Raw genomic sequence first — 26,527 nt, 5'->3', positions numbered from 1 at the left:
TCTTTTATCGTCTATCCCGGGTCGCCCAGCCACTGCCCCAGTGTCCTTTCTCTGGGCAGATCAAGATGAGCAGGTGACGGCAAAGGTGGCAAGGTTTTTCGCCGGGGCAGTCAGAATCAGATCCATTACCTGACCATTGATTCAAAACCCTAAAATGTATTTTGCATAATTGACTTTTTATTTCTATTCTTTGTATATTGTAGTGTTGTTTTATTGCTACGGCCGACGCAAGTAAAGATTCATTCAAAGAAAAAAATTCTTTTTTCTTTTGTTGTAAATACAGTGGTACCCCGCAAGACGAATGCCTCGCAAGACGAAAAACTCGCTAGACGAAAGCGTTTTCCGTTTTCTGAGTTGCTTCGCAAGACGGATTTCCCTATGGGCTTGCTTCGCAAGACGACACGTCTTGCGCTTTTTTTAAAAAAACCGCCAATGCATTCCTATGGGAAACCGTCAATACACATTGGTGGTTCGCAAGACGAAAAAACTCGTAGAACGAAAAAACTCGCAGAACGAATTAATTTCGTCTTGCGGGGCACCACTGTATTTATGTTTTCTAATTTGTACTTAATAAAATTCAATAAAATTATTTTTTTAAAAAAACAAAAAACCCTGATTCATTCATTCATTCGGCGCTGCCACAAGGAAGACTCAGCAGTCATTTTTCAAAGCCGTATAAATACGCGTGAACATATATTTGCAAAAACGAGAGGGGAAACAGAAAAGGCACCAGACCCGGAACAGAACCCACTATTGAGTTGTAGGTACCCGTTACCCACCAACCACCGAGCAGAGAAACAGGCCGCAAATTACGAGTATAAATAAATTTTAAGGTTTTGATGGTAAGATAAGGTTAAAATAAATTAAGATAATTAAATGACAGAAATCAGTGAAAGATGGAAAGGATTTGCTGATATAGCTAATAACTGGAATACAAAAAAGGGAGGTGTGAGGAGGCCGAGGAAATAAGTTAATGAAAGATAAGGATAAATATTGGATGTGTTTTTAATTGTTTTTGTTTGTGTTTTGATGTATTGTGTTTTTTTGTTCTCTTTTTATGTATTGACTCTTTTTTCCTCCACTATTTTCCTTTTGCTTATTTTCTGTAACTTTAAGCCGCAAATTAGAAACGGAGGTGAGAAGTCTCCAAACCGGGATGAAATTGCGGCGGCTGAGACTCAGCCGGCTCCCTGCGCCCTTTTCAGTCAGAGTTCTTCAGCTTGCTCAGCCCATCAGGGTACTGGAAATCGCCGCCGTTCTCATAGTCGTAGATGTCCAGCGCCACTTCGCAGCTCTCCCGCACGACCCTCTCCTTGTCCTGGGTGTGGGCTTGCAAGGCGGAGAGGCAAGAGGCCCGGGCGATGGAGCCCAGCGCCTCGGCGCATTCGTGGCGCACCATCGGGCTCTCGGCGCCGTCCTCCAGCGAGGCGGTCAGCTGCGGGACGCTCGCCTCGTGTTGAATCTGTCCGAGAACGTAGGCAACCTCGTGCCGGAAGAGGGCGCTGCCGCACCGGAGGCCTTGAGGGTGGAGGGGAGAGGAGAAGCGCAGTTCAGGAAAGGGGCTTGAGGACTAGCGCCTTGCGTTATTTTCAAGAGCCACAGCTTGTAGTGTTCCCAATAATAATAATAATACAGTGGTGCCTCGCAAGACGAAAAGAATCCGTTCCGCGAGTCTCTCCGTCTAGCGGTTTTTTCGTCTTGCGAAGCAAGCCCATTAGCGGATTAGCGCTATTAGCGGTTTAGCGGATATTAGCGGCTATTAAAGGCTTAAGGGATTAGCGGATTAGCTGCTAAAAGGCTATTAGCAGCTTAGTGCCTTAGAAAAAAGGGGTGGGAAGCGGAAAAAGAAACCCAGGAATCGCAAGACATTTTCGTCTTGCGAAGCAAGCCCATAGGAAATTCGTCCTGCGAAGCACCTCCAAAAACGGAAAACCCTTTCGTCTAGCGGGTTTTCCATCTTGCGAGGCATTCGTCTTGCGGGGCACCACTGTAGTAATTTATTATTTATACCCCACCCACCTGGCTGAGTTTCCCCAGCCACTTCTGAAATGTCTCTCCAGCTTTAGACAGGTTTCAGGCAATGTATCGATACATCGCTGAGGCTTAATAACAACAACAATAATAATTTATTATTCATACCCCGCCAACCTGGCTGAGTTTCCCCAGCCACTCTGGGCGGCTCCCAATCAAGTGTTAAAACAATACAGCGTTCCATATTAAAAACTTCCCTAAACAGGTCTGCCTTCAGATGTCTTTTAAAGAGAAGATAGCTGCTTATTTCCTTGACATCTGACGGGAGGGCGTTCCACAGGGCGGGCGCCACCACCGAGAAGGCCCTCTGCCCGGTTCCCTGTAACCTCACTTCTCACAATGAGGGAACCGTCAGAAGGCCCTCGGAGCTGGACCTCCGTGTCCGGGCTGAACGATGGGGGTGGAGACGCTCCTTCAGGTATACAGGACCGAGGCCGTTTAGGGCTTTCAAGGTCAGCACCAATACTTTGAATTGTGCTCGGAAACGTACTGGGAGCCAATGCAGATCTCTCGGGACCGGTGTTATGTGGTCTCGGCGGCCACTCCCAGTCCCCAGTTTGGCTGCTGCATTCTGGATTAGTTGTAGTTTCTGGGTCACCTTCAAAGGCAGCCCCACGTAGAGCACATTGCAGTAGTCCAAGCGGGAGATAACCAGAGCATGCACCACTCTGGCCAGACAGTCTGCGGGCAGGGAGGGTCTCATCCTGCATACCAGATGGAGCTGGTAGACAGTCGCCCTGGACACGGATTTTACCTGCGCCTCCATGGACAGCTGTGAGTCCAAAATGACTCCCAGGCTGCGTACAGTTACCCCATTCAGGACCAAGGATTCAAATTCCGTCCAGAGCCGCTGACCAGGCGGAATCTCTGGCCAAAGAGAAGCGAGGAGACTCACCGTCCGCCAAGGCCAAGACGGCCGCTTCCCCGCCGACGTTGCGCAGGGCAAACATGGCCCGGTATCGCTCGAACAGCGGCCGCGAGTCGTCCAGCAAAGCCTGCCGCAACCTTTCCACGTCCGCCTCCTCGGATGGAGGCGCTGGGTCTACGGAGGAGTAGGGGCCGGAGGACGCTTCTGCCGGATGTTCCTGAAGCCATTCCAGTCTCTTCACGGCCAGCTGACATGTCTCTGCCACCTGAATAGGACGGAGGAGTGTTTTTCAAGAACGTATATCTCGTGGGAAAAAAATTAAATACATTCTTAAAAAAAACCAGAAGCATTTTTACTTGGTATTATAGGCCAGGATATTAATAGGCAAGATGTTAAATCGTTTTTATACACAACAGCGGCAAGAGTATTGTTAGCCCAGAAATGGAAGTGAGAAGAAATTCCGACGAAAGAAGAATGGCAGACGAAAATAATGGACTACGCAGAATTGGACAAAATGACAGGAAGGATTCGAAACCCGCGGGACCAGAGATTTACAGAAGATTGGAAGAAGTATATGAGTTATTTGAAGAGCAACTATAATAAAAAAATTACGCTAGCTTTGTAAGGAGAAATATACGAAGTGTTTACAAAGTATATAGAGATATTGGTTATGAGTTTTAAATGTAATAGGGAAAGTAAGACATGCATACGAAGAGAATAGATTGGAAAATTTTCAGGCAGGACTGATGGAAGTCAAAAGGTGTAAAAGTATGTTTAATTACTGTTGAAAATGGTATGTTAAAAAAACTAATAAAAATCATATACCGTATTTTTCGCTCTATAAGACGCACCAAGCCACGAGACGCACCTAGTTTTTGGAGGAGGAAAACAAGAAAGAAAATATTGTGAATCTCAGAAGCCAGAACAGCAAGAGGGATCTCTGCGCAGTGAAAGCAGCAATCCCTCTTGCTGTTCTGGCTTCTGGGATAGCTGCGCAGCCTGCATTCGCTCCATAAGACGCACACACATTTCCCCTTACTTTTTAGGAGGGGAAAAGTGAGTCTATAGCGCAAAAAATATGGTATATATTAAAAAAAACAGATGGAGGGGTGTTAAATTTTTGGATCGGGTCAGGTTCGGGGAAGAATTGCAAAGGAGTCCCTGGATTTACCTCGATGACAGGGTCTTCGGAGTATTTTTTCAGGACGTCTAGAACTTTGGAGTTCCCAATGGCACCCAGCGCCTCGCCTGTCAAAAGCAGGGAGAGAATGAGATACGAAGGTGGAAGCAGGGTGTGTGTGTGTGTTATTAATTTTATTTGTTTATATCCCTCTCTCCCACTGTTGACCTCATGGAGACACGCAGTGTAATAATAATAAAAAGGTAAGGTAAAGGGACCCCTGACCATTAGGTCCAGTCGTGGCCGACTCTGGGGTTGCGGCGCTCATCTTGCTTTACTGGCCGAGGGAGCCGGCGTACAGCTTCCGGGTCATGTGGCCAGCAGGACTAAGCCGCTTCTGGCGAACCAGAGCAGCGCACGGAAACGCCGTTTACCTTCCCGCCGGAGCGGTACCTATTTATCTACTTGCACTTTGACGTGCTTTCGAACTGCTAGGTTGGCAGGAGCAGGGACCGAGCAACGGGAGCTCACCCCGTCATCGCGGGGATTCGAACCGCCGACCTTCCGATTGGCAAGTCCTAGGCTCTGTAGTTTAACCCACAGCGCCACCCGCGTCCCATAATAATTCACCAAACGTTAAAAGCGTTCCCCAAACCAGCCCCCTTGCGGTCTGTCAACACAGCCCCTCTTACCAGCTTCATGGCGGACCATGGGTTCCTGGTGAGCATCTTGCAGAACTTCAATGAGGACTGGAATCGCTCTCTCATCTTGCATCTGACCTAAGCAGTAAGCCAGTTCGTGTTTGAGGAGCGCAGAGTCGTCCCCAAAACCTCGGCTGATCCACTCAATGGCTGCAGCCCCCCCTAGGTTTCGGAGGGTGAATAGCGCCCGGAAGCGGGCTTTTAGGGGCTGGCCGGAGTCCACCAGCGTCCGGCCGATCAATTCGATTTCCTTCTCAGTCACCATGGTTGCCCTAAAAAAATACCTAAAGGAAGAGAAAAGGAGGGGATTTTTTTGGTGAAAGTCCACATTTCGGAGAAGCCCAAACTCCCCCCCCCCCTTTAAAAACACTTCATTGCATTTTAAAATTTACATAACAAGAAAACAAACTGATCACTGCATTCCCATAAGCAGAAAATAAAACTATACATGAATGAAATATGAAAAAAGTAAAGATTAAACAACATAAAGCTTTGGGGGGGGGAACAAAAATTTATTATCAAAAGCACAAAATTATTTAAGGATTACAAACCATCATTTGAATGTTTTATACCCGAAATTCCTAGAACGACATTACCTTCATATTCACTTTTCTTTTTTTTTGTCACGTTCTGATTATTCTCCTAAACTGGTTTGAGTCCCTTCCAAATTATTTTACATTCAACTTATCTGTCTTCCATAATTGAAAAACAACATTCCCCTATATATGTAAAGTTAGTCTAGGCAAATATTGTTGTTGGAACCGTATTTTATTAGGTAGTTATTAAATCAATCCCATTCTTTTTTCAACCTTGTCGCCTGAGTGGTTTCTTATTAATTCCGTCGTTTTAGCGAGTTCAAACTATTTAGCAAAGCCCAAGCTTTGCAAAGTTTTGGAAAGATGGGTTGCAGAAAACAGAAACCAAGCAATGTCTACTCAGAAATAAATTGCAATCAGGGTAGATTTGATTTAAATCGAATCGATACTAAATCATGGATTTAAATCACTAGTCAGTAAGACTTGATTTAAATCTTCTTCCTTTTTTTACAGAAAGACTCATTCTTGCTGGTATCATCTTAATAGTTACAAACCAGATGAAGGTTTCATTTTTGGATTCATAAATTTTCAGAGTAGTTTTTACAGTTATATCAAAAATTACCGATTTGCTTCCACTATTAGAAATACATAGACAGGAAATTATGAAACTATTGTGAGGTTTAATAAGTTAAATGTTTATATTTGGACAACTTTTCTGCTGTACTTTATTTGGAAGGAGAAAACTAATCATTTCCCTAGTAACAATTTAAACAATTTATTTAACTAAAACAATAACATTATAGGATATGTATCCATGTTTGTTTTAACTGATATGGCTAAACATTTTTTTTTAAAAAAACAACAACTTAGGCTGAGTTTAAGCACACATGAAAAACTTAAAACAAATCCTTATTTCCTGATGAATAACCTTTGGACTATAATGTAACTTAAACAGAAAATATTTAGAAAGATTTTTCCTCCAGAAAGATTTTATTTAAAAAATCCAATTTACATTTTAAAATCTGATTATTATTTTTTAAACCATTGATTTTTATCCACCCTGAATTTGCATTGAATTCAAGCAAAAGTCCAACTCCTTTGGGTCATATATTTTTGGAAGGTGTCAAATTAATATGAATTGCAGTTGGTTTAATTTTTGCTTGTTTGGCTTCTGTGGGGTAAACAAAACGATTGGATCTCTCCCGTTGCAGAGGGGGGAGAAAGTTCCAGATCCAAAATTTTCTGGGGAAGCCAAGCCGAGTCGCTGGTAAAATTCCATTTCACAGTCACCTACAGGCAACTCTGATTATGATACACATATAATTGTTGAGTCAGGAGATGGTTTGGCTTTTAAGTCTTGGAAGACGCCCATAAATGGGAGATTTTTTATGTTATTGCTCAAGCACGCAAATCGACACCTGGCCAAAGCATTTTGGCGAAAACACTCCCAGGTATATACTGCTGCAAAAAAAATTTAAATTACTGTACCGGTAAGGTGCAGCACAGCCCAACTCATCCAAAATCTGTTGTGATTCTCAAAAACTTCTGGAACATAGTATATGACGAGCTTAAAAAAACGTTTAAGTATAACTTTATAAAAAATACAGAAGCTTTTCTGCAGGTATAGCAAGAGAAGATCAGAAAATATTCCTCTATGCTACAGGAGTGGCAAGGATCCTCCTAATTGCTAAAAACTGGAAAAAAGAAATTGTGCCAACAAAAATGGAATGGCAAGACAAACTGTTAGAGTATATTGAACTGGCTAGATTAACAGAGGCAATTAGAGAGCACACTAGACAAGAATTTCAAAAAGCATGGGGAAAATGCAGAGAATACTTCACAAAACAGTGCCCTAAAATACATACCTGGACTTGTTTTGATTAATGTCTGCAGGAGACTTTGTGGATATTTAAATAAATTAGAAAAATCTTAACAATTATTCATAAAGGAAACAGCTTATAAGAAGTAAATAAGGATGCCAGAAACAGGATAAAGGAAGTCTTTTATTTGGTTGCTTGTATTGTTGTATATTATGCTTGTTGTTTGTTATGTTTGTGTCTGATGGAGTGGATTTCTGGGTTGCGGGGTGGGGGGTTTGTGTTATGTTGTAAATAAAATTTCCAATAAAAATGTATTCAAAAAAACAAAATCTGTTGTTATTCGGACATTTTGTGGGTCAGAGGTCTGGGTTAATCCTTTAAAGGCCAAAGGAGTGGGGAGAAAGATGTAATTTGCCTTCAAAATAGCAGCTTTTTGAGAAATAGAAAATAGAATGTAGAAAATGCATGCTCAGAACCACTCTCTATGCCAGAAATAAACTGTATATGATCTGCTTCAAGCAGTAATGGGGGGAAACTGAGACATGAATAGTTGGAAATAAACTTTTTTACAAAAAACCTGTGAAATTTGATGTAATTTGGCCTCGATTCATTAAAAGTTTGGGAAGCTTAATAGACAGGTGCAAATCAGAAGCGGCCAAGACTGTTAACGAGCAAACCTATGCAAATCAATGCCAGAGAATGCACAAATCTATGCAAATCATTGGCAGGCAACTTCACTGTATGCTTTTCACCGCCTGCTTAAAAACATTCTTCTTTCAACAAGCCTCCAGGGATGTTTAAAAAGTCGACGGCAGGTTTTAATGGGATCTCAGCTCGTAGCCGCTTTAACTTTTTGAAAGTTTTTAATTATTGCTGTTGATTTTTCTCATGGATAATTTTATCGCTTTATCTGTCTTTCGTTGGTAAACCCTTTAGAGTGGCTACTTTTTTCAACCGAGCGATGTACAAATTTCACGAAACCAACAAATAAACGGCATTATTATTAAAAATAAAATAAAAAGCGTTGGCAGGCGCCGTAATAAATCATATGCAAATACACAGTGCCCCTGTAAACCGAAGCAAATTAGCAAACGCATGCAAATCTATGCAAATCAGCAAGGGGGTCCACGAGCTCAAACATAATATGCAAATGTATGCAAATCAGCAGCAGCCAAAATAAAATTATAAGCTCTGGCCCAGCCCACCAACCCCAAATCCACCCCAAAATCCCCCCCCCCATTGTCCCCCCAACCCTGGATAGCTCACCTGCCCCCTCCTATCCCGTATCCATGGCAACAGGGATGCAGGCGGCTGCCCACCCGCTTTGATGTCTATCCCACTCACCTAAGTCGCACGCGTTCCAAGGCAGCCTTCTGCGCCTGCGCGGGAAGGACGGCCCGCTCGGCGATGAGGCGGACGGACGGAACCAAGTACCACGAGAATGTGGCGGGGGGGAGAACGGTGGAAGCGGCCCTTTTTCTCCGTATTTCTCTTCTCCTTCTTCAATTCAGAGGGGCGAAACGAACTTTTTCCACCAGAGGCTGCCTCAAATGGCGCTTTCCCCCTTTCTCTTCCCCCCCTTCCTCCGCTTCAAATGGGCGAGTCCGGACGGGCGAAGGCCGCGAGAGGAAATGGCGGCCTCTGGCGCATGCGCGTTGGTAGGGAGACGCCAGCGTTGCTCCGCCTTCATTCCGTAAGGCGGGGCGTGGCGATAGACTTCTGGTTATAGACTCGAGTGCAGCTCTGAGTTTCCGGGTTCAGTTTGGAACATTGCATCATTCGCTGTTGCAATTGTGGATTTTGAAACTCTTTCTTTCTTTCTTTCTTTCTTTCTTTCTTTCTTTCTTTCTTTCTTTCTTTCTTTCTTTCTTTCTTTCTTTCTTTCTTTCTTTCTTTCTTTCTTTCTTTCTTTCTTTCTTTCTTTCTTTCTTTCTTTCTTTCTTTCTTTCTTTCTTTCTTTCTTTCTTTCTTTCTTTCCTTCCTTCCCTCCCTCCCTCCCTCCCTCCCTCCCTCCCTCCCTCCCTCCCTCCCTCCCTTCCTTCTCTCTCTCTCTCTCTGCTTGCTTGCTTCTTTAATTTCTTATGCCTCTACACATTTGCAAATTATATTAATTTTGGGGTGGTCTTGGGCTACAGGGTGGGCAATTTCAAAAGTCTATATAAGGGCTTGCACACCAATTTTCGGGGGTAAACCCATTTGTTGGGAAAGATGGAGGGCGCAAGGAGAAGGGGACGACAGAGGATGAGATGGTTAGACAGTGTTCTCGAAGCTACAAACATGAACCTGACCAAACTGCGGGTGGCAGTGGAAGACAGGAGGGCCTGGCGTGCTCTGGTCCATGGGGTCACGAAGAGTCGGACACGACTGAACGACTAAACAACAACAACAACAAACCCATTAATTCATCTTAAAAAGCAGAGACATCACCTTGCCAACAAAGGTCCGTATAGTTCAAGCTCTGGTTTTCCCAGTAGCGATGTCTGGAAGTGAGAGCTGGACCATCAAGAAGGCTGATCGCCGAAGAATGGATGCTTTTGAATTCTGGTGCTGGAGGAGACTCTTGAGAGTCCCATGGACTGCAAGAAGATCCAACCTCTCCATTCGGAAGGAAATCAGCCCTGAGTGTTCACTGAAAGGACAGATCCTGAAGCTGAGGCTCCAAGACTTTGGCCACCTCATGAGAAGAGAAGACTCCCTGGAAAAGACCCTGATGTTGGGAAAGATGGAGGGCGCAAGGAGAAGGGGACGACGGAGGACGAGACGGTGGGACAGTGTTCCCGAAGCTACCAGCATGAGTCTGACCAAACTGCGGGAGGCAGTGGAAGACAGGAGTGCCTGGCGTGCTCTGGTCCAGGGGGTCACGAAGAGAGGGACACGACTAAATGACTAAACAACAACAATATATATATACACATACACCAAATGTCTATATAAGAGCTTGCACACCTATTTTTGGGGTTCCTCTCCTCCCTCCGGCGTGTGATGAGTGGGGACCCTGTTGCAACAGTTCAATAAAGATCAGGCTTACCAGCCACTTTGCTTCTCAATATTCTCTGCTTGGCCTCTGTTATTTTCTCCTACCGATGGAGAACCTACTTATCTATACAGGCTCTTGGGTACCCCATAAGGGAAAAGGAGCAGTTTTCCCCCCCTTATAACACTTTGATTCTATGATATTGGCTGTTTTGTTCTCCAGGGCATGTGACCTGGGTCTCGGGGAAACTAAAGTATTCACCATCACCAAAGAACAGCCAGGCTGCCCAGGTAAAGCAATCAGTGACCATTATCAGGTACCCTGGCAGGCAGGATTTCTGCTGTGGACCGCCTCCTTCTGTGGACCGTTTTTGGGGGGTGGTCTTGGGCTACAGGGTGGGCAATTTCAAAAGTCTATATAAGGACTTTTGCACCGTTGTTCTGGGTTCCTCCTCCCTCCTGCGTGGGGTGAGCGTGGGGTGAACCTATACAACAGTTTAATAAAGATCAGGCTTACTAGCTACTTTGCATCTCAATATTCTCTGCTCAGATATTCTCAGGAAAGCAATGACAAACCTAGACAGCATCTTAAAAAGCAGAGACATCACCTTGCCAACAAAGGTCCGTCTAGTTAAAGCTGTGGTTTTCCCAGTAGTGATGTATGGAAGTGAGAGCTGGACCATCAAGAAGGCTGATGGCCGAAGAATGGATGCTTTTGAATTCTGGTGCTGGAGGAGACTCTTGAGAGTCCCATGGACTGCAAGAAGATCAAACCTCTCCATTCTGAAGGAAATCAGCCCTGAGTGCTCACTGGAAGCACAGATCCTGAAGCTGAGGCTCCAATACTTTGGCCACATCATGAGAAGAGAAGACTCCCTGGAAAAGACCCTGATGTTGGGAAAGATGGAAGGCACAAGGAGAAGGGGACGACAGAGGACGAGATGGTGAGACAGTGTTCTCGAAGCTACAAACATGAATCTGACCAAACTGCGGGAGGCAGTGGAAGACAGGAGGGCCTGGTGTGCTCTGGTCCAGGGGGTCACAAAGAGTCGGACACGACTGAACAACAACAATTCTCTGCTTCGCCTCTGTTATTTTCTCCTACCAATAGGGAACCTACTTAAGGACTCTGTACAGGCTCTTGGGTACCCCATAAGGGAAAGGGAGCTGTTTCTTTTTCTTCTTATAACACCCACAACTTTAGCTCGTTTGGAAAGAAAAATCACACAAGCTAGGCCAGGGGTCTGCAACCTTTAAGACAAAAAGAGCCACTTGGACCCGTTTCCGAAGAAGAAAAAAAACTGGGAGCCGCAAAACTCGTCATTATAAAAATAACTTTTTTGTCACTTTTAAAAAATTATTTCTTTGTTTGACCCCTCAGAATTACTCCTCATAGAAATAAACGTTAAATTAACAAGTTACCTTTTTGTGTGTGTGTGTTCTTCACTCCCCTTCAAAACAGTGACCAGCGTACATGCCTGCTTTCAATGCAGTGACCAGCGTACATGCCCCTTACAATGTAACGGGCAGGAAGGTGACGTTGGGACAGTGCGTGACTAATGCACGCACCGCCCCCATGCGACGTCACAGCCAGTACAGCGCCCGCCACAGTGGGGAGTGTCGGGGCGCACAATGCGCCTTCTCCCCTCGCTAGTATCCGCCCCGGAGCCGCGGCAAAGGTGTAAAAGAGCCACATGCGGCTCCGGAGCCACAGGTTGCAGACCCCGGGGCTAGGCACTCCTCGGACGCTTAGACAGAGGACAGGTTAGAAACACAGGAAAAGAAGCGTTCGTTTTTCTTTTCTTTTTAATGTCAGTTAATAAAATATTTGTATAGAGCCCCAAAAGTTCAAAATAGTGCAAAACATCTCACTATCATGCATCGTAGGTTTTGTTTTTTTCGTTTCAACTCAATCCACTTCAGGTAAGTAGGAACAGAACAGATAATGACATATTTCAAGACGTGTGCATGTGGTCCACAACAGGATAATTATTATTAACTCGGTTCCGAGCATCCGGGATTGTTATTTATTTATTTCACTCTATTTCCCCCCGTCATTTTTTTTATTATTATTATTAAATCATCTTCTCTTCGTTTGTTTGTTTAGTTTCAAGTACATGCCGGACAGAAATTATCGAGAAGGGAATCGGTTCGGTTCGGAGAGGGGGACAGGTTGGGGGGGAAAGAAACACGGATGAGGTCTGTGGGGAGGAATCCGTAATCTAAACCGCTTAGATGTCCCCGTCGATGTCTTCTCTTTATTTAAATTACTATTTTTAAAAAAGTTCGGCGGAATGAACACCTGGGCAGGTATACGACTTGGGGTGTTTTGTGTGTGTGTGTGTAAACATTCAACTCAAATTCCGACGCTTTGGTCCCTGGCAAAATGGTATCTTCGGAAAAGCAGGGGAGCTGGAATGAAACCGCTTTGGGACGGTGTTCTCTCCTAACGGGTCCTGGGGGAGAAGGGGAGGGTTTTGGAGGTGGCCGGCCCACGACATTTTGCTGCCTGCAGCGGGGGGGACAAAGGACAAGAGGGCACCTGTTTCCCGCCCCACAACTCTGGACCAGAAGATGAGTCTCAGCTTCAGTGCTGATGGCAGAGGACATAACCGTGGCGGCTGACCCACTGCAATGAATGGACCTCAGTTAGACAGGTCCGTTCTCTGAAATGGGTGCAGTGAGGATGCTAGCTGGAAGCAGGTAAGCCCAGGCTGCCTTGCTTGGGAGGGCCGGCTCTGAGCTCAGAATCAGGCTGCTGCAGTGCTTGGAAAGGGGCCCTCCAACGTTTCTCCTGTGAAAATAGGGACGTCCTATTCCATCCCCTCCAACGTTTCTCCTGTGAAAATAGGGACGTCCTATTCCACCCCCTCCAATGTTTCTCCCCTGAAAATAGGGACGTCCTATTCCATCCCCTCCAACGTTTCTCCCCTGAAAATTATCCCTTGCCAAAATATTGGGAGAGGGTGGCTGCCGGCCAGAGCTGGCAGCCTGGAGCCCTGTGGACCAACGGTGCAAGGACGGCTCCTTGGGGAAAGAGCTGTGATCAGGACAGAGGTGGCGATGAGTCATAGCTGTCAACTTACAGATTTGAAAATAAGGGACCAGCCGCCTCGAAAATAAGGGATCAGCAGCCAAAATTTTCGTCAACCAGCAGCCAAACGAAGCCTCAAGCAGTGGTTCCCACAGCGCAGCAACCCGGCAAAGGGGATGCAGCAAGGAAAACCACCGTCACCTCTCCGCTGGGAAGCGCTGAGCAAAGGCGAGTCCCCAGGCAAGGCGGCCGATTTGATCGGCACAAGACATGCAAGCTCCACCCCCCAGTCGTTCTTAGACTCCTTATTGGGTGAGCAACGCAGCCAAGCAACCCAGTTGGAGCCTCCCTCCTCCCTGGCCGGTGGGGAGGGAGGGAGAGGAGCTGCTTCCTTTGAAACCCGGGAAATTTAAGGGACATCATCAATAAGGGACAGCAGCGGGACACAGCGCTGGGATAAGGGACTTTCCCACCAAATACGGGACGGTTGACAGCTATGCCATGAGTGCGAAGGAGGCGGGTCTGTCTTGGGAAACATGCAACAGGACCTTTGGCCCCGGTTTCCAGAAATGTGGCGTCTCAGCGTCAGAGTCCTGTTTGCCCGCAGGAGATTCAACCGCGGGCATCTGTTGGTAGGGCAGAGAATGCCCCTTTCTCTGATGCTGGACTGGTCGGGCCAAGGGTCCTGACTTGGGGGGGAGGCTACCCTCTTTGCCCTCTGCCCCATAGCGGCTAATACTGAACGGATTTGGCAATGTGTGTGTGTGTGTTCGGAGGGTGTTTGGATCCTTGGCAGCGGGAGCTAGCTCCCAAATTCAGGGAGGAAGGAGAAGGCGGGATCTCTTATGGCTTCGACATGGCTGCATAAACGAGGGTCGGGAGGTGATGCTAGGAGGCCATGGGGCTGACGGACCACAGGACTGGGAGGGCAGGGAGAGAGCAGGGCAGAGTGGGGCTTAGCTGGCACTGCCCTCCTCGGCCGAGCGCGTATCTGACTTCAGCTTGACGAACTCCTTTGCCACCTCGTCGTTGTTGCGCTGAGAGAGGATGCGCAGCACCGTCAGCCCCGTGTCGTCCATGTGGATGCGGCGGCCGAGGGGCAGCCAGCAGGCGCAGCTGCCCCTCTGCAAGAGGTCCTTCAGCTGCAGGATGGCGATGCCCACCGTCCGGTCCTCGCGGGCAAAGCAGTAGTCCTTCACGCAGACCTGGAGCTCGTAGCATTCGGGGCCCGTCTCGGTGCCCAGGGCGCTGCGGGAGGGAAAAGGTGGATTCAGCTAAAAAGGTAAAGGGACCCCTGACCATTACGTCCAGTCGTGGCCGACTCTGGGGTTGCGGCGCTCATCTCCCTTTACTGGGCGAGGGAGCCGGCGTACAGCTTCCGGGTCATGTGGCCAGCAGGACTAAGCCGCTTCTGGCGAACCAGAGCAGCACACGGAAACGCCGTTTACCTTCCTGCTGGAGCGGTACCTATTTATCTACTTGCACTTTTCACGTTCTTTCGAACTGCTAGGTTGGCAGGAGCAGGGACCGAGCAACAGGAGCTCACCCCGTCATTGCGGGGATTCAAACTGCCGACCTTCCGATCGGCAAGCCCTAGGCTCTGTGGTTTAACCCACAGCGCCAATCAGCTACAGAGCCACAAATAGAAAGCTTTGAGTGCGTTTCGAGCGCATTGCGCAAACACATTGTTTCCTTGACATCTGGTGGGAAGGCGTTCCACAGGGCGGGCACCACCACCAAGAAGGCCCTCTGCCCGGTTCCCTGTAAGCTCACTTCTCGCAGGGAGGGAACCGCCAGAAGACCCTCGGAGCTGGACCTTAGTGTCCGGGCAGAACGATGGGGGTGGAGATGCTCCTTCAGGGATACTGGGCCATTTAGGGCTTTCAAGGTCAGTACCAACACTTTTCAACGTGTGTAAAAAAATATTTTGTCAATATTTTAAAATGGTTCTTAAAAGGTAAAGGTACCCTTGACCGTTAGGTCCAGTCATGGATGACTCTGGGGTTGTGGCGCTCATCTCACTTTACTGGCCAAGGGAGCCGGCGTACAGCTTCCAAGTCATGTGGCCAGCAGGACTAAGCCGCTTCTGGCGAGCCAGAGCAGCGCATGGAAACGCCCTTTACATTCCCGCCGGAGTGGTACCTATTTATCTACTTGCACTTTGACGTGCTTTCGAACTGCTAGGTGGGCAGGAGCAGGGACTGAGCAATGGGAGCTCACCCCGTCGCGGGGATTCGAACAGCTGACCTTCTGATCGGCAAGTCCTAGGCTTTGTGGTTTAACCCACAGCGCCACCCGCGTCCCTATAAAATGGTTCTTAAATGTAAAGGTAAAGGGACCCCTGACCATACGGTCCAGTCGCGGACGACTCTGGGGTTGCGGCGCTCATCTCGCTTTACTGGCGGAGGTGTACTGCAAATCGAGACGGCTGGCCTGGCGAGGAGGCAGGACCGAGGATTGCAATAATTGCCTTTTTGAGTTGCTCCTGAGATGAAGGAAGGGGGAGAAAGGAGAATCACTTACAACTGGATGCTCTCGTTGTATTTCGGAGACCAGCTGTTGTTCTTGGACTTGGTGGCGAATTTCCTCTTCTTGTCGCTGAGGTGCGGGCCGATGATGTTGACTTCAATGAAGGGGCGGAAAATCCCAGACGTTTGCCACTTCAGGTCATTGGCGGCTACCACTGGGCGAGAGAAAGGCGCAGTGTCGGATTTACGTATAAGCTCAACAAGCTCTAGCTTAGGGCCCCGCTCTCTTGGGGCCCCCCAAAAAATTTAAAGGAAAAAACCCTGGATGTACATTTCCAAAATATAAGATGAAAAACAAATGAAATAAAACCTACATCCAGCAACAGTGTTTTGTGTTGCGGAGGCTCCTGAGGCATAAGTCATGGGCCCCGCCTGCTCCCTAAAATATCACAGGTTTGCTCCTTTCTATATACAGGGTGCCGACATTCTGCATGGACACATGTGCAAATGGCTTGAGATACCTATGAGGTCCATATTCAACTGAAAAAAACAGTGACAATTTGTTGTGGACAAAGGACAGCTGGGCATAGAAAGGGCCCCATTACCTTCAGGAGCTGAGGGCCTCATCAAACCGAAATCCGGCCCTAAAGTTCAGATCAAAGGGCAGAACATTTCCATGATCCTGAGTAGTGCTGGATTTACCGTATTTTTCGTCCCATAGGACGCTCCGTCCCATAGGACACACCTACTTTTTTGGGGGGGAAATAAAGGAAATTTCCCCCCTTTATTTCCCCCCAAAACCAGGTCGGGGAACAGTGGGATGGTGGCGCTGCGCCTCCCCGCTGTCTCCCGAGCTTGTGGGGCTGGCTGATGTCTGCCCGGCGCAAGGGGCGCTCTGCTTCAGGGCGCCCCACGCGCCGGGCGGCAGGCTGCGGACACCTGCGCGAAGCATGGGGCGTCCTCCGGAGGGCGCCCCGTGCTCCGCGCTGCAGGCTGCCGCCCGCAAGCCTTGCGCTCCTGGGGGGAGTTCCCCCGGGCGCGCAAGGCTTGCGGACACCTGCGCGAAGCACGGGACGTCCTCTGGAGTGCACCCCGTGCTCCGCGCTGCAGGCTGCCGCCCGCAAGCCTTGCGCGCCCAGGGGAACTCCCCCCCGGGTGCGCAAGGCTTGCAGATAGCTTCCTGGAGCCTGGAGAGCAAGAGGTGTCGGTGCGCACCGACCCCTCCCGCTCTCCAGGCTTCCGCGAAAGCCTGCATTCGCCCCATAGGACGCACACACATTTCCCCTTCATTTTTGGAGGGGAAAAAGTGCGTCCTATAGGGTGAAAAATACGGTACGTATAAGCTAAACAAGCTCTAGCTTAGGGCCCTGCTCTCTTAGGGGCCCCCAAAAAATTAAAACGAAAAGAAAAACTGGGTGTACATTTCCAAGATATAAGATAAAAACCAAATAAAATTAAAAAGTGAGGAAGGAGAATATTCCATCAATAGATCCTCTCCTACTATCCACAACATTCCCACAATATAACAGCAAGGTTGCAGGTTTGATCCCCATACGGAACCACTGCAGTTCTGCGTTGCTGGAGTGGTGGTGGTCAGGAGCTTGCCCTACACTCGAGTAGCACCCTGGCAGAGACACATGCCCGACTGGCACGTTCTCTCCCTCCTGGTCGATCGTTCGGGAGCTTTAAAAGCTTCCTTCTGCCCGAACATTGCAGTGACCGATGCCAACAGACATCAACACGCTTAGGGACCCGCAGAGTCTGTGCAGTTCGCGTGACAGACCTCAGCATTTTGGCTAATCTACTTTATTTACATATAAACAGACACGGAGCACTGCAACATGGCTCCCTCTCTCTCTAGCATCAGACAGCAAAGAGAGAAAGAACAAAGGACAATAGTCCCACTTTACAGAACACAAAAATCCTGTCTCCGTCACTTCCCACTCTGTGGAGTCAAAACATACGCCGTCATGCAATAGACAACAATCTCGTGACTGCAATCGCGGAGCAGGAATTCTAACACACTAGATGATCCCTTCCAAGTCTACGCCCGCCCGTTCCGGCTCACCTTTTACAGTGACCTTATGCTCCCCAGTCCCAGGGTGGGTGATCAGCTCCACGTGGATGGAGACCTCTCCCACGGGGTCGTCCACTCCGGATCCTGCCCGGCAGAGGGAGGCAAGCATGGAGATGCAGAACGGAAAATTAGTGCGCAAACTTTCAGCCCATTCCCTGTCTGGTGATTTCTCCCGCTCCTCCCCTCTCCAAGAAAACCCCCCAAAAACTTGTTGGTGGGCTGAGGACTGACGCTTGCTTCAGAGGCTCCCCACTTTTGAGAGGACCTTCCTATCTTATCATATTCTTTTTTGGAGAAATCTTTCCCTGGAAGAACTATAATCCTGCCAATGTTTTTATCTGTTTACAATTTATCTGTAAATATTCAATAAACCATCTCCATTCTTTTATAAAAAGTTTGTTATCTTGATTTCTTAATTTTCCCGGTATGTTTTGCCATTTCTGCATATTCCATAAGTTTTTGTATCTGTTCTTCCTTTGCTGGGACTTCTACGTCTTTCCATTTTCGGGCAAGTAACATTCTCGCCGCTGTAGTAGCATACATGAACAAATTTCTATATAGTTTAGGTAGTTCTGTCCCTATAATTCCCTAAAGAAAATCTTCTGGGTTTTTTTACAAACTTTATTTTAAACATCCTTTTCGTTTTGTCATATATAATCTCCCAAATTATATTTGGTTCCCCCAATTTCAGCTGAAAATGCAACTTTGATTTGCAAACAGCTGAAAGTCTGCAAATTCTTGGTAACAATGTAGTGTTGAACAATTCTGATCTCAGCCGCAGATATAGACAGACCCTGGTTATTGATACGTCCATCTTATAATTTGGAAACAGCTGAAAGTCGGCAAATTCTTGGTAACAATGTAGTGCTGAACAATTTTGATCTCAGCCGCAGATATAGACAGGCCCTGGTTATTGATACGTCCATCTTATAATTTGCAAACAGCTGAAAGTCTGCAAATTCTTGGTAACAATGTAGTGTTGAACAATTTTGATCTCAGCCGCAGATATAGACAGGCCCTGGTTATTGATACGTCCATCTTATAATTTGCAAACAGCTGAAAGTCTGCAAATTCTTGGTAACAATGTAGTGTTGAACAATTTTGATCTGAGCAGCAGATATAGACAGGCCTTGGTTATTGATACATCCATTTTATAATTTGCAAACAGCTGAAAGTCTGCAAATTCTTGGTAACAATGTAGTGTTGAACAATTTTGATCTCAGCCGCAGATATAGGCAGGCCCTGGTTATTGATACGTCCATCTTATAATTTGCAAACAGCTGAAAGTCTGCAAATTCTTGGTAACAATGTAGTGTTGAACAATTTTGATCTCAGCCGCAGATATAGACAGACCCTGGTTATTGATACGTCCATCTTATAATTTTGATGCAAGCCACTTAAATGCTTTGCGGGATATCTAAACCCTGTTAGTGACCGATAACCAGAATAACAGAGTCGTCAGAATAGACAGATAGCCTTAGCAAGCTTTGGTGACCTCAGCCAAACAACAAGGTGAAAATCATTCCTTCCCAGCTCCCAGTTCGGTAACAATACCCAAAATCCCCTGTGCCCTTTCATGGTCCAAGAAGCAGGATTAAAAACCAGTCCATCATTCAAACAGGCTTCCTCCGATGAGGAACTTATTCATGCAGCAAAGGCAGAAAAGGAAAAGGAATGGGTGAGGAGGAGGAAAGTGAGGCAGCTATTGGTCAGATGGCAACCAGGGAAAGGAGACCTCTGCCAAAGGTGGCCGAGCAAATGGGGAGAGGAATTTGGGGGGGAGAAAAAGAAGAGTTTGGAAACCAAAATTGCGTCCGCAACCCACCCACATTCGGTGGCTCAGGTCTTGAGGATGGGGAGGGGGGGAAGGAGGCCAAGGCTGCGGATCTCAGAAGAACGGGGGCCCTGAGCCAAATGGGAATGTCCAGGGCAGAGGGAGGATATATAGTTTATTAATATCCTCCCTAACTTGCCCCAGCAAGTTCCTTTACTTAGCATAGTTACATTCCCCTTTTTATACGCACAGCAGAGAGCTGGTTGCAGGCTCGTGTGAGCCTCTCGTTTTTAGACAATTCAGTCTGATTGAATTGTGCGTTCCTGGTAAGTTCCCCTTAAGACTGAGGGGATTTCACCCCTCCCATATCCAAGAATCTCCTGAGGAGTCTGCTGATTCTGCAGAGAGGAGGGGGCGTGTTCTGCTCTCTACTTATTCTGCTCCAGCACCACATCAAAGGGTCGGCCAGTGAGTTGGTCGGTCAGAGAGTCAGTCAGTGTGTCGGAGAGAGAGAGTGTTAGTTAGAGATTGTGTGTATAAATAAGGTTGCTGCTAAGAGCAGCTGCAGACACTCAGTGCGGTTTAGCATTCATTTATGCTTAGGCTCATTTAGCTCTGTATATAGTTGTATAATAGTTGTAGTTATAGAATAAAGAAGAATATTCTACAGAGCTGCTCTCCGAGTTGTTTATAGACTCTGCTGTACTCTGCTGTGCGACGACTGTCTACTTGTGGAAGTGAATCCGGTGCTCACAACTCTAAGCTGTGAGTCCACAGCACTTTGACCTGTTCCTGTGCAGAAGGTGGTCTCTGGAAGTGCTACCCAGCTCGCCTAGCCCAGTCGGGGCTGAAGTGGATGAGTCCAGTTAGTGGCACTGGCTCAAGGGCGATGCTGACAAAGACATGCGAGGGAATGTTTGGTCCAGCCGGTCGAAACTTCCTGTTCCTTCTGGCTGGAGCATCCTTCCTTTTGCATGTGACAGAAGGTGGGCGTGACCTCACCTGCCCAGGTAACAAAAGGACAAGTCACTCAGCAACCTCTCTCTTTTCCCCTCTCTTCCTCCTTTGGTTTGACCAGCTTTTAGCTAGGACTGCTCTGCTATCTCCCAGCTGGCAGAAGCACTGGGATTATTCCCCCATATGGAGTAGATCCACACATACATATTTGTAACTACCGTATTTTTTGCTCCATAAGACTCACTTTTTCCCTCCTGAAAAGTAAGGGGAAATGTGTGTGCGTCTTATGGAGCGAATGCAGGCTGCGCAGCTATCCCAGAAGCCAGAACAGCAAGAGGGATTACCGCTTTCACTGCGCAGCGATCCCTCTTGCTGTTCTGGCTTCTGAGATCCAGAATATTTTTTTTCTTGTTTTCCTCCTCCAAAAACTAGGTGCGTCTTGTGGTCTGGTGCATCTTATAGAGCGAAAAATACAGTATATGCTTCCAGGTTTCGCTGAATGCGCAGAAGCAACCTGCGTGCCATGTGCGCAGGAGTGCTCAATCGCGCCATGCGCAGTAGGGCGCCTCCGCTTATGGACTCTGCTTATGGACTCTGGAATACGGCAGTTACCGTATTTTTTGCTCCATAAGACTCACTTTTTCCCTCCTAAAAAGTAAGGGGAAATGTGTGTGCGTCTTATGGAGCGAATGCAGGCTGTGCAGCTATCCCAGAAGCCAGAACAGCAAGAGGGATTGCTGCTTTCACTGCGCAGCGATCCCTCTTGCTGTTCTGGCTTCTGAGATTCAGAATATTTTTTTTCTTGTGTTCCTCCTCCAAAAACTAGGTGCGTCTTGTGGTCTGGTGCATCTTATAGAGCGAAAAATACAGTAAGCCGGCCTTCAGGAATCCAACTGTGAGCAGATATTTTGCCAAGTTTTAAAAATCAGCCTGAGCAGAAAATTTAATGCTGGAAAAGAGGACATGTCCGGGGACTAGAGGACAGGCGGCAACCGTCGTACGAGCGAAAATGCACAGCCTAGGAGGGAACGCAGCGATGCGGCTGAAAAACCTTTCCCTGCCCCTGCCTGGGAGATAGTCCTGGATCTTCAGCCATTGCCCATTTCATGCAGAAGGAAGGTTTGGGAAGGCTGGGGCCATACACACACACGCACAATCGCCCACTCGCACGGGCATCGTGCCAACTTCAGAGCCGCATGCGGAGACTCGATCTCTCGACCCGGGAACCGAAGCTGGAAACAAACAGGTCATTTCCAAAAGGCAAGCGCGGGAGGGTGGTGCAAACCCAAAAAGCTGCCCCTCTTGCCCTGCCCGGTTTCCTCCGCCTGAGTGCTTGCTTGCGCAAGGAGGGCAGGGTCTCATTCTGATGCATTCGGTGCATAACGTTGTGGAGAGGCGATGGAGGAGCCCCCCCTGAGCAGAGCTAGTCAAAAGCGAGGCAGAGAGGAAAACGGGGAGCAATTTCCGGCTTGCATGTCCCTTTCCCTTCCGGGTCTGCAGAGGGTGAAAGTTTGGGGGTTTTTGCTAGCCCTGGTCAGGGTGGCGGGAAAAGGGTGGGTGAGTGGAGGGGGGGTCCGGGAATGGTGCAATCCAGGAAGGAGAGCAGGCGTTGGGAGGAGAGTTCGAGACGTACCCTTCTCAGGATATATTTCTTCACTAAGAGTAAACCTAACACCTTTGCCACCATGGACTAAGGATGAGAAGAGGAGAGGCAAAGTTGGGAGATAAAGAAATGTCAAGGAGGGGAGTGAAGGTTAAAAGGAAGGGTAAGAAAAAGGAAGAGGGGGGAAGGGAAGGGAAGGAGGTAGAGATGACAAAGGGGGTGGGGAGGTCAGTGCAGAAGAAAATGCAGAAATGGTAAGGAGAAGGACGAGGAGGGAGAAAAGTAAGGCAGATAGAGAGAAGGAGGAGGGGGAAAGGTAATCGGGGAACAGAAGGTGGGAAGAAAATATAAGAAGGAAAGGAAGGAATAGAAAAGCAGAAAGAAAGAAGGAAGGAAAACATAAGAAGGAAGGGAAGGAATAGAAAAGCAGAAGGAAGGAAGGAAGGAAGGAAGGAAGGAAGGAAGGAAAATATAAGAAGGAAGGAAAGAAATGGAAAAGCAGAAGGAAGGAAGGAAAATAAATATAAGAAGGAAAGAAAGGAATAGAAAAGCAGTAAGAAGGAAGGAAGGAAAATATAAGGAAGGAATAGAAAAGAAGGAAGGAAAGAAGGAAGGAAGGAAAATATAAGAAAGACGGAAAGGAATAGAAAAGCAGAAAGAAGGAAGGAAAATATAAGAAAGAAGGAAAGGAATAGAAAAGCAGAAAGAAGGAAGGAAAATAAATATAAGAAGGAAAGAAAGGAATAGAAAAGCAGTAAGAAGGCAAATATAAGAAGGAAGGAAAGGAATAGAAAAGCAGAAGGAAGGAAGGAAGGAAAATATAAGGAAGGAATAGAAAAGCAGTAAGAAGGAAGGAAGAAAAGAAGGAAGGAAAATATAAGAAGGAAAGAAAGGAATAGAAAAGCAGAAAGAAGGAAGGAAAATATAAGAAGGATAGAAAATCAGACAGAAAGAAGGGAAGAAAAGTTCAGAGGAAGAGAAAGGAAGGTGGAGAGAAAGAATGAAAGAAAGAAGGGTAAAAAGGGACGGTGGTAGAAAGAATGGGTAAGTAGGAAGAGAAGGAAAAGAAAAAAGGTAGAAATGAAGTTTGAGAAAAAAGAAGGTGACGGGAAAACAGAAGAAAAGGTTAGAAGAGAACAAAAAGGAGGAAGAAAGGACAAGAAAGAGAAGGAATAGAAAAGAAGACCGAGAGAAGAAAAGACAAACGGTTGGAAGAGGAGATAAAGAAGGAGAAGCGTAGAAAAGAAGACAGAAGTGAAGAAAGGAAAGGGTACAAAGAGGAAGAAGGGAAGAAAGAAGGGAAGAAAGAATGGATAAAAACAAGGGTAGGAAGAGAGAGAAAAGAAAGGAAGGGCAAAAGAAGAAAAACAATTTAGAGGCAAAGAAACCAAGCGCAGGAAGAGAAGAAAGGAAGGTGAACAGAAAGGGTGACGAGAGAAATTGGAGAGAGAGAAAGAAAAACACACACAAAATGGTTTAAGGTAGAAGCAAGAGAGGGGAAATGTGCGAAGGGAGGGATGGAAAAAGGCGAGAGAAAAAAGAGAGAAGAGATAGATCAGCTCCCGTAAATTCACACACTGACTCGAGTCGTAGCTGGAGAATTCAGAATATAACGTTATAGCAATCACCAAGTTCAATAACTCTAGGGGGGAGAGGGGAATGGTGAGGAGGGCTAGATCGCTGTATGGATATTTTGAACGTATTTTTCTGATCTATCCTGTTTTTGTTTTAAAGAGCTCTGCCGGCAGAAACCTGAACAATACTCCCTTCAGGTGTCTTTTAGCCTGTTTGGTCTCTTTGTCAAACCAGCTAGAAGATTCCATTCGCCTTTTTAAGCCACCGTTTTTAATCTCAATTCTTAAGCGGTCTTGCAGCCTATCAGTCTTAAATGATTTCATGGCCTCAGCAGTGGACGTATCTGAAAAAAATAGCAGCTTGGATAGCCTAATTTAAATCATCTGTGCAAAGAAAGTGAGTTAATGCTAAATTAAGTAATGGGGTCCGTTTAATTCTGTTGGCTGCAGTTATGCCTAAGTTTGGGACATGGGTGGCGCTGTGGGTTAAACCACAGAGCCTAGGACTTGCCGATCAGAAGGTCGGCGGTTCGAATCCCCGCAAGGACAGGGTGAGCTCCCGTCGCTCGGTCCCTGCTCCTGCCCACCTAGCAGTTTGAAAGCACATCAAAGCGCAAGTAGATAAATAGGTACCACTCCGGCGGGAAGGTCAACGGTGTTTCCGTGCGCTGCTCTGGTTCGCCAGAAGCGGCTTAGTCCTGCTGGCCACATGACCCGGAAGCTGTACGCCGGCTCCCTCGGCCAATAAAGCGAGATGAGTCATGGCCGACTCTGGGGTTGCGGCACTCATCTCGCTTTACTGGCTTTACTAACCAAGCACATACATAGATCAGGACAGGAAGGCCAACCTGGAACCATTTTGATTCCTAAACTGAGCAAATGTTTTCTCTGCAAGGTCAAAGTGGGAAACTTCCCCATTGTCTCTTTCCTCACAAATCCTTTCTTAAGGGCACATTTAAGATATGAATAGGGTGTGAGCCTGTGACCTGGCCCAGGAACTAAGTATTTATCACTACAAAAGACTGGCCAGGCTCCCCAGGCAATCCAATCAAGTGACCTGCCAGACAGGAGATAAACAAGGACAGGAGAAAAACAACATTCAAATTTCTGTTGTAGACCGCCTTTTCTGTGACGTAGGTGTGATGTATCTGAGGGGTGGTCTTAGGTTACACCCCTTCTGTGATGTATGTATGATGTTTCTGGGGGTGGTCTTGATCTACAGGGTGGCAATTTCAAAAGTCTTTATAAGGCCTTGCATGCCATTTTTCTGGGTCCCTCCTCTCTCCTGCAGGTGAGGGGAGCACCCTGTTGCAACAGATCAATAAAGGCCAAGCCTACAGGCTGCTGTTTTGCTCCAAGTAATCCTGGTTGGTGTCTTTGTTTTTGTCCAAGGGAGCCCTCAGATTTTTCCGTTGACACTGCTTCGCCAGCGACGCTTACCTTGAGAGGACTGTGTCTGCACAAAGGTTTTGATGAGCAGGTCCGTGGCTTGCGTGTAGAGAGAGAGGGCGTAACGTAGAGACTGAAGGTCCGGGCTCTTCTCCAAGAAGGTTTTCTTCAGGCCAACGCCTCCTGCGTGGAAGTATTGCTAAATCGGGGAGGAGACAGGGGAGAGGGTTGGGATAGGAGAGGTTATCAGTGGTGGTCCGGTCAACGCCGCAAACCCACAGAGCTGCGGACACACCATCACATTTGCAACGTACCGGCTGAGACGATAATAGCGGCAACGATGACCGCACGCTGACATGAGGACTAATCACATACCGTATTTTTTGCTCTATAAGACTCACTTTTTTCCTCCTAAGAAGTAAGGGGAAATGTGTGTGCGTCTTATGGAGCGAATGCAGGCTGCGCAGTTGTCCCAGAAGCCAGAACAGCAAGAGGGATTGCTGCTTTCGCTGCGCAGCGATCCCTCTTGCTGTTCTGGCTTCTGGGATTCAGAATATTTTCCCCCCTTGTTTTCCTCCTCCAAAAACTAGGTGCGTCTTGTGGTCTGGTGCGTCTTATAGAGCGAAAAATACGGTGGTCAGTTTTATTGCACATAGCCAAAGGCTGCTGCAATGTACACAGAATCATTCAACTAATAATAATAATAATAATAATAATAATAATAATAATTTTTATTTATACCCCGCCCTCCCCAGCCAAGACTGGGCTCAGGGTGACTAACGCCAGATATAAAACAATTGGTTGAAATACAGCTTAAAAAACAAGATTAAAATACAATATTAAAATGCAGCCTCATTTCAGCCCAATTCAACTCAGCGAGGTTTTCCCTGCAGGCGAGTGTGTCTAGCCTGGCAAACTAAGTTCCTAGTCCTCTTTACCATACGCACAACATGGTTTTTTTAAAAAACAAAAGCACCCGTAAAGTTTAAAGCCATTGAGAATAAATAAAACGACGCAACCAAACCGGACACCTCCCACATAAATCGCAGTAGGATCTAAAAGATAAAGATACAATTATCAAATCATGCACAACAAAATAAAAAAATCTGAGCAATTAATTGTATTAAAATTTGGTATTGACAATGAGGCTTTTCTTGGGCCACTGTAACTGAAAACTAATAATAATCATTATACAAAAATAAAATAAAATAAAATAAAATAAAATAAAATAAAATAAAATAAAATAAAATAAAATAAAGATACAAAACAAGAACAGCAACCCAATAACAGCAGGATTTCGCCCACACTGAACCGGACAACCTGCTCTCAAGACATAGCGGGGCGAAGCAGTCTGGAACACCCCCCACTTTACAGAGGGTTAGGCTAGATGACCGCTGGAGGGCCCCCCCTCCCGTTCGACAATTCTAGGATTCAATGCTCTCACCTTGATAGTGTCCAGGGCCAGCTCCACCACGGCGCACTGCTTGGGCGTCAAACTCTTGGCTTCCTCCCGCACCATGTGGTCCTGGATGGGAGGAAGAACAAGTCATGTCCGCCCTCTTCCAACGATGAACAGGCTTCCTTTTTCAGGTGGGAGACAAC

General features: G+C 46.9%; 2 protein-coding genes across 3 annotated transcripts in view; both read right to left on the bottom strand.

Annotated features, from left to right (window-relative positions):
* Positions 1 to 1,133: 1,133 nt before the first annotated feature.
* On the bottom strand, positions 1,134 to 4,987 carry DOHH (deoxyhypusine hydroxylase). Its single transcript, XM_083421878.1, has 4 exons — positions 4,712 to 4,987; positions 4,071 to 4,147; positions 2,927 to 3,164; positions 1,134 to 1,518 (listed from the first exon to the last, which is right to left on the bottom strand). The coding sequence occupies exons 1-4, from the start codon at positions 4,983 to 4,985 to the stop codon at positions 1,202 to 1,204; spliced, it is 906 nt and encodes a 301-aa protein (XP_083278004.1). The 5' UTR covers positions 4,986 to 4,987; the 3' UTR covers positions 1,134 to 1,201.
* An 8,019-nt stretch (positions 4,988 to 13,006) lies between these two features.
* The window catches only part of LOC310668307 (protein unc-13 homolog A), a 115,823-nt gene continuing 102,302 nt past the window's right edge, over positions 13,007 to 26,527 (bottom strand). The window contains exons 39-43 of one of the 2 annotated variants that reach the window (XM_083421392.1): positions 26,370 to 26,450; positions 24,977 to 25,124; positions 17,620 to 17,712; positions 15,607 to 15,766; positions 13,007 to 14,331 (exon numbers count right to left, since the gene is read on the bottom strand). In XM_083421392.1, the coding sequence (XP_083277518.1) occupies positions 14,040 to 14,331; positions 15,607 to 15,766; positions 17,620 to 17,712; positions 24,977 to 25,124; positions 26,370 to 26,450 (774 nt within the window). In that variant the 3' untranslated portion in view covers positions 13,007 to 14,039. The remainder of the gene's footprint in view (positions 14,332 to 15,606; positions 15,767 to 17,619; positions 17,713 to 24,976; positions 25,125 to 26,369; positions 26,451 to 26,527) is intronic. The other variant, XM_083421391.1, reaches the window with a different exon arrangement.

The sequence above is a fragment of the Podarcis tiliguerta genome (genome assembly GCF_965153285.1).
Source record: "Podarcis tiliguerta genome assembly, chromosome: 18".
In the NCBI taxonomy this organism is placed as follows: Eukaryota; Metazoa; Chordata; class Lepidosauria; order Squamata; family Lacertidae; genus Podarcis; species Podarcis tiliguerta.
The sequence above is the reverse complement of the archived record's forward strand: the minus strand, read 5'-3'. Positions and strand labels throughout refer to the sequence as shown.

Excerpts from the sequence above, each read along its gene's own strand:
- DOHH (XM_083421878.1), bottom strand. The coding sequence starts at position 4,985 with ATGGTGACTGAGAAGGAAATCGAATTGATCGGCCGGACGCTGGTGGAC. Across the intron at positions 4,148-4,711 it reads CATGGTCCGCCATGAAGCTG|GCGAGGCGCTGGGTGCCATT; the intron begins GTAAGAGGGGCT and ends TGCTTTTGACAG. Across the intron at positions 3,165-4,070 it reads CCGAAGACCCTGTCATCGAG|GTGGCAGAGACATGTCAGCT; the intron begins GTAAATCCAGGG and ends CGTCCTATTCAG.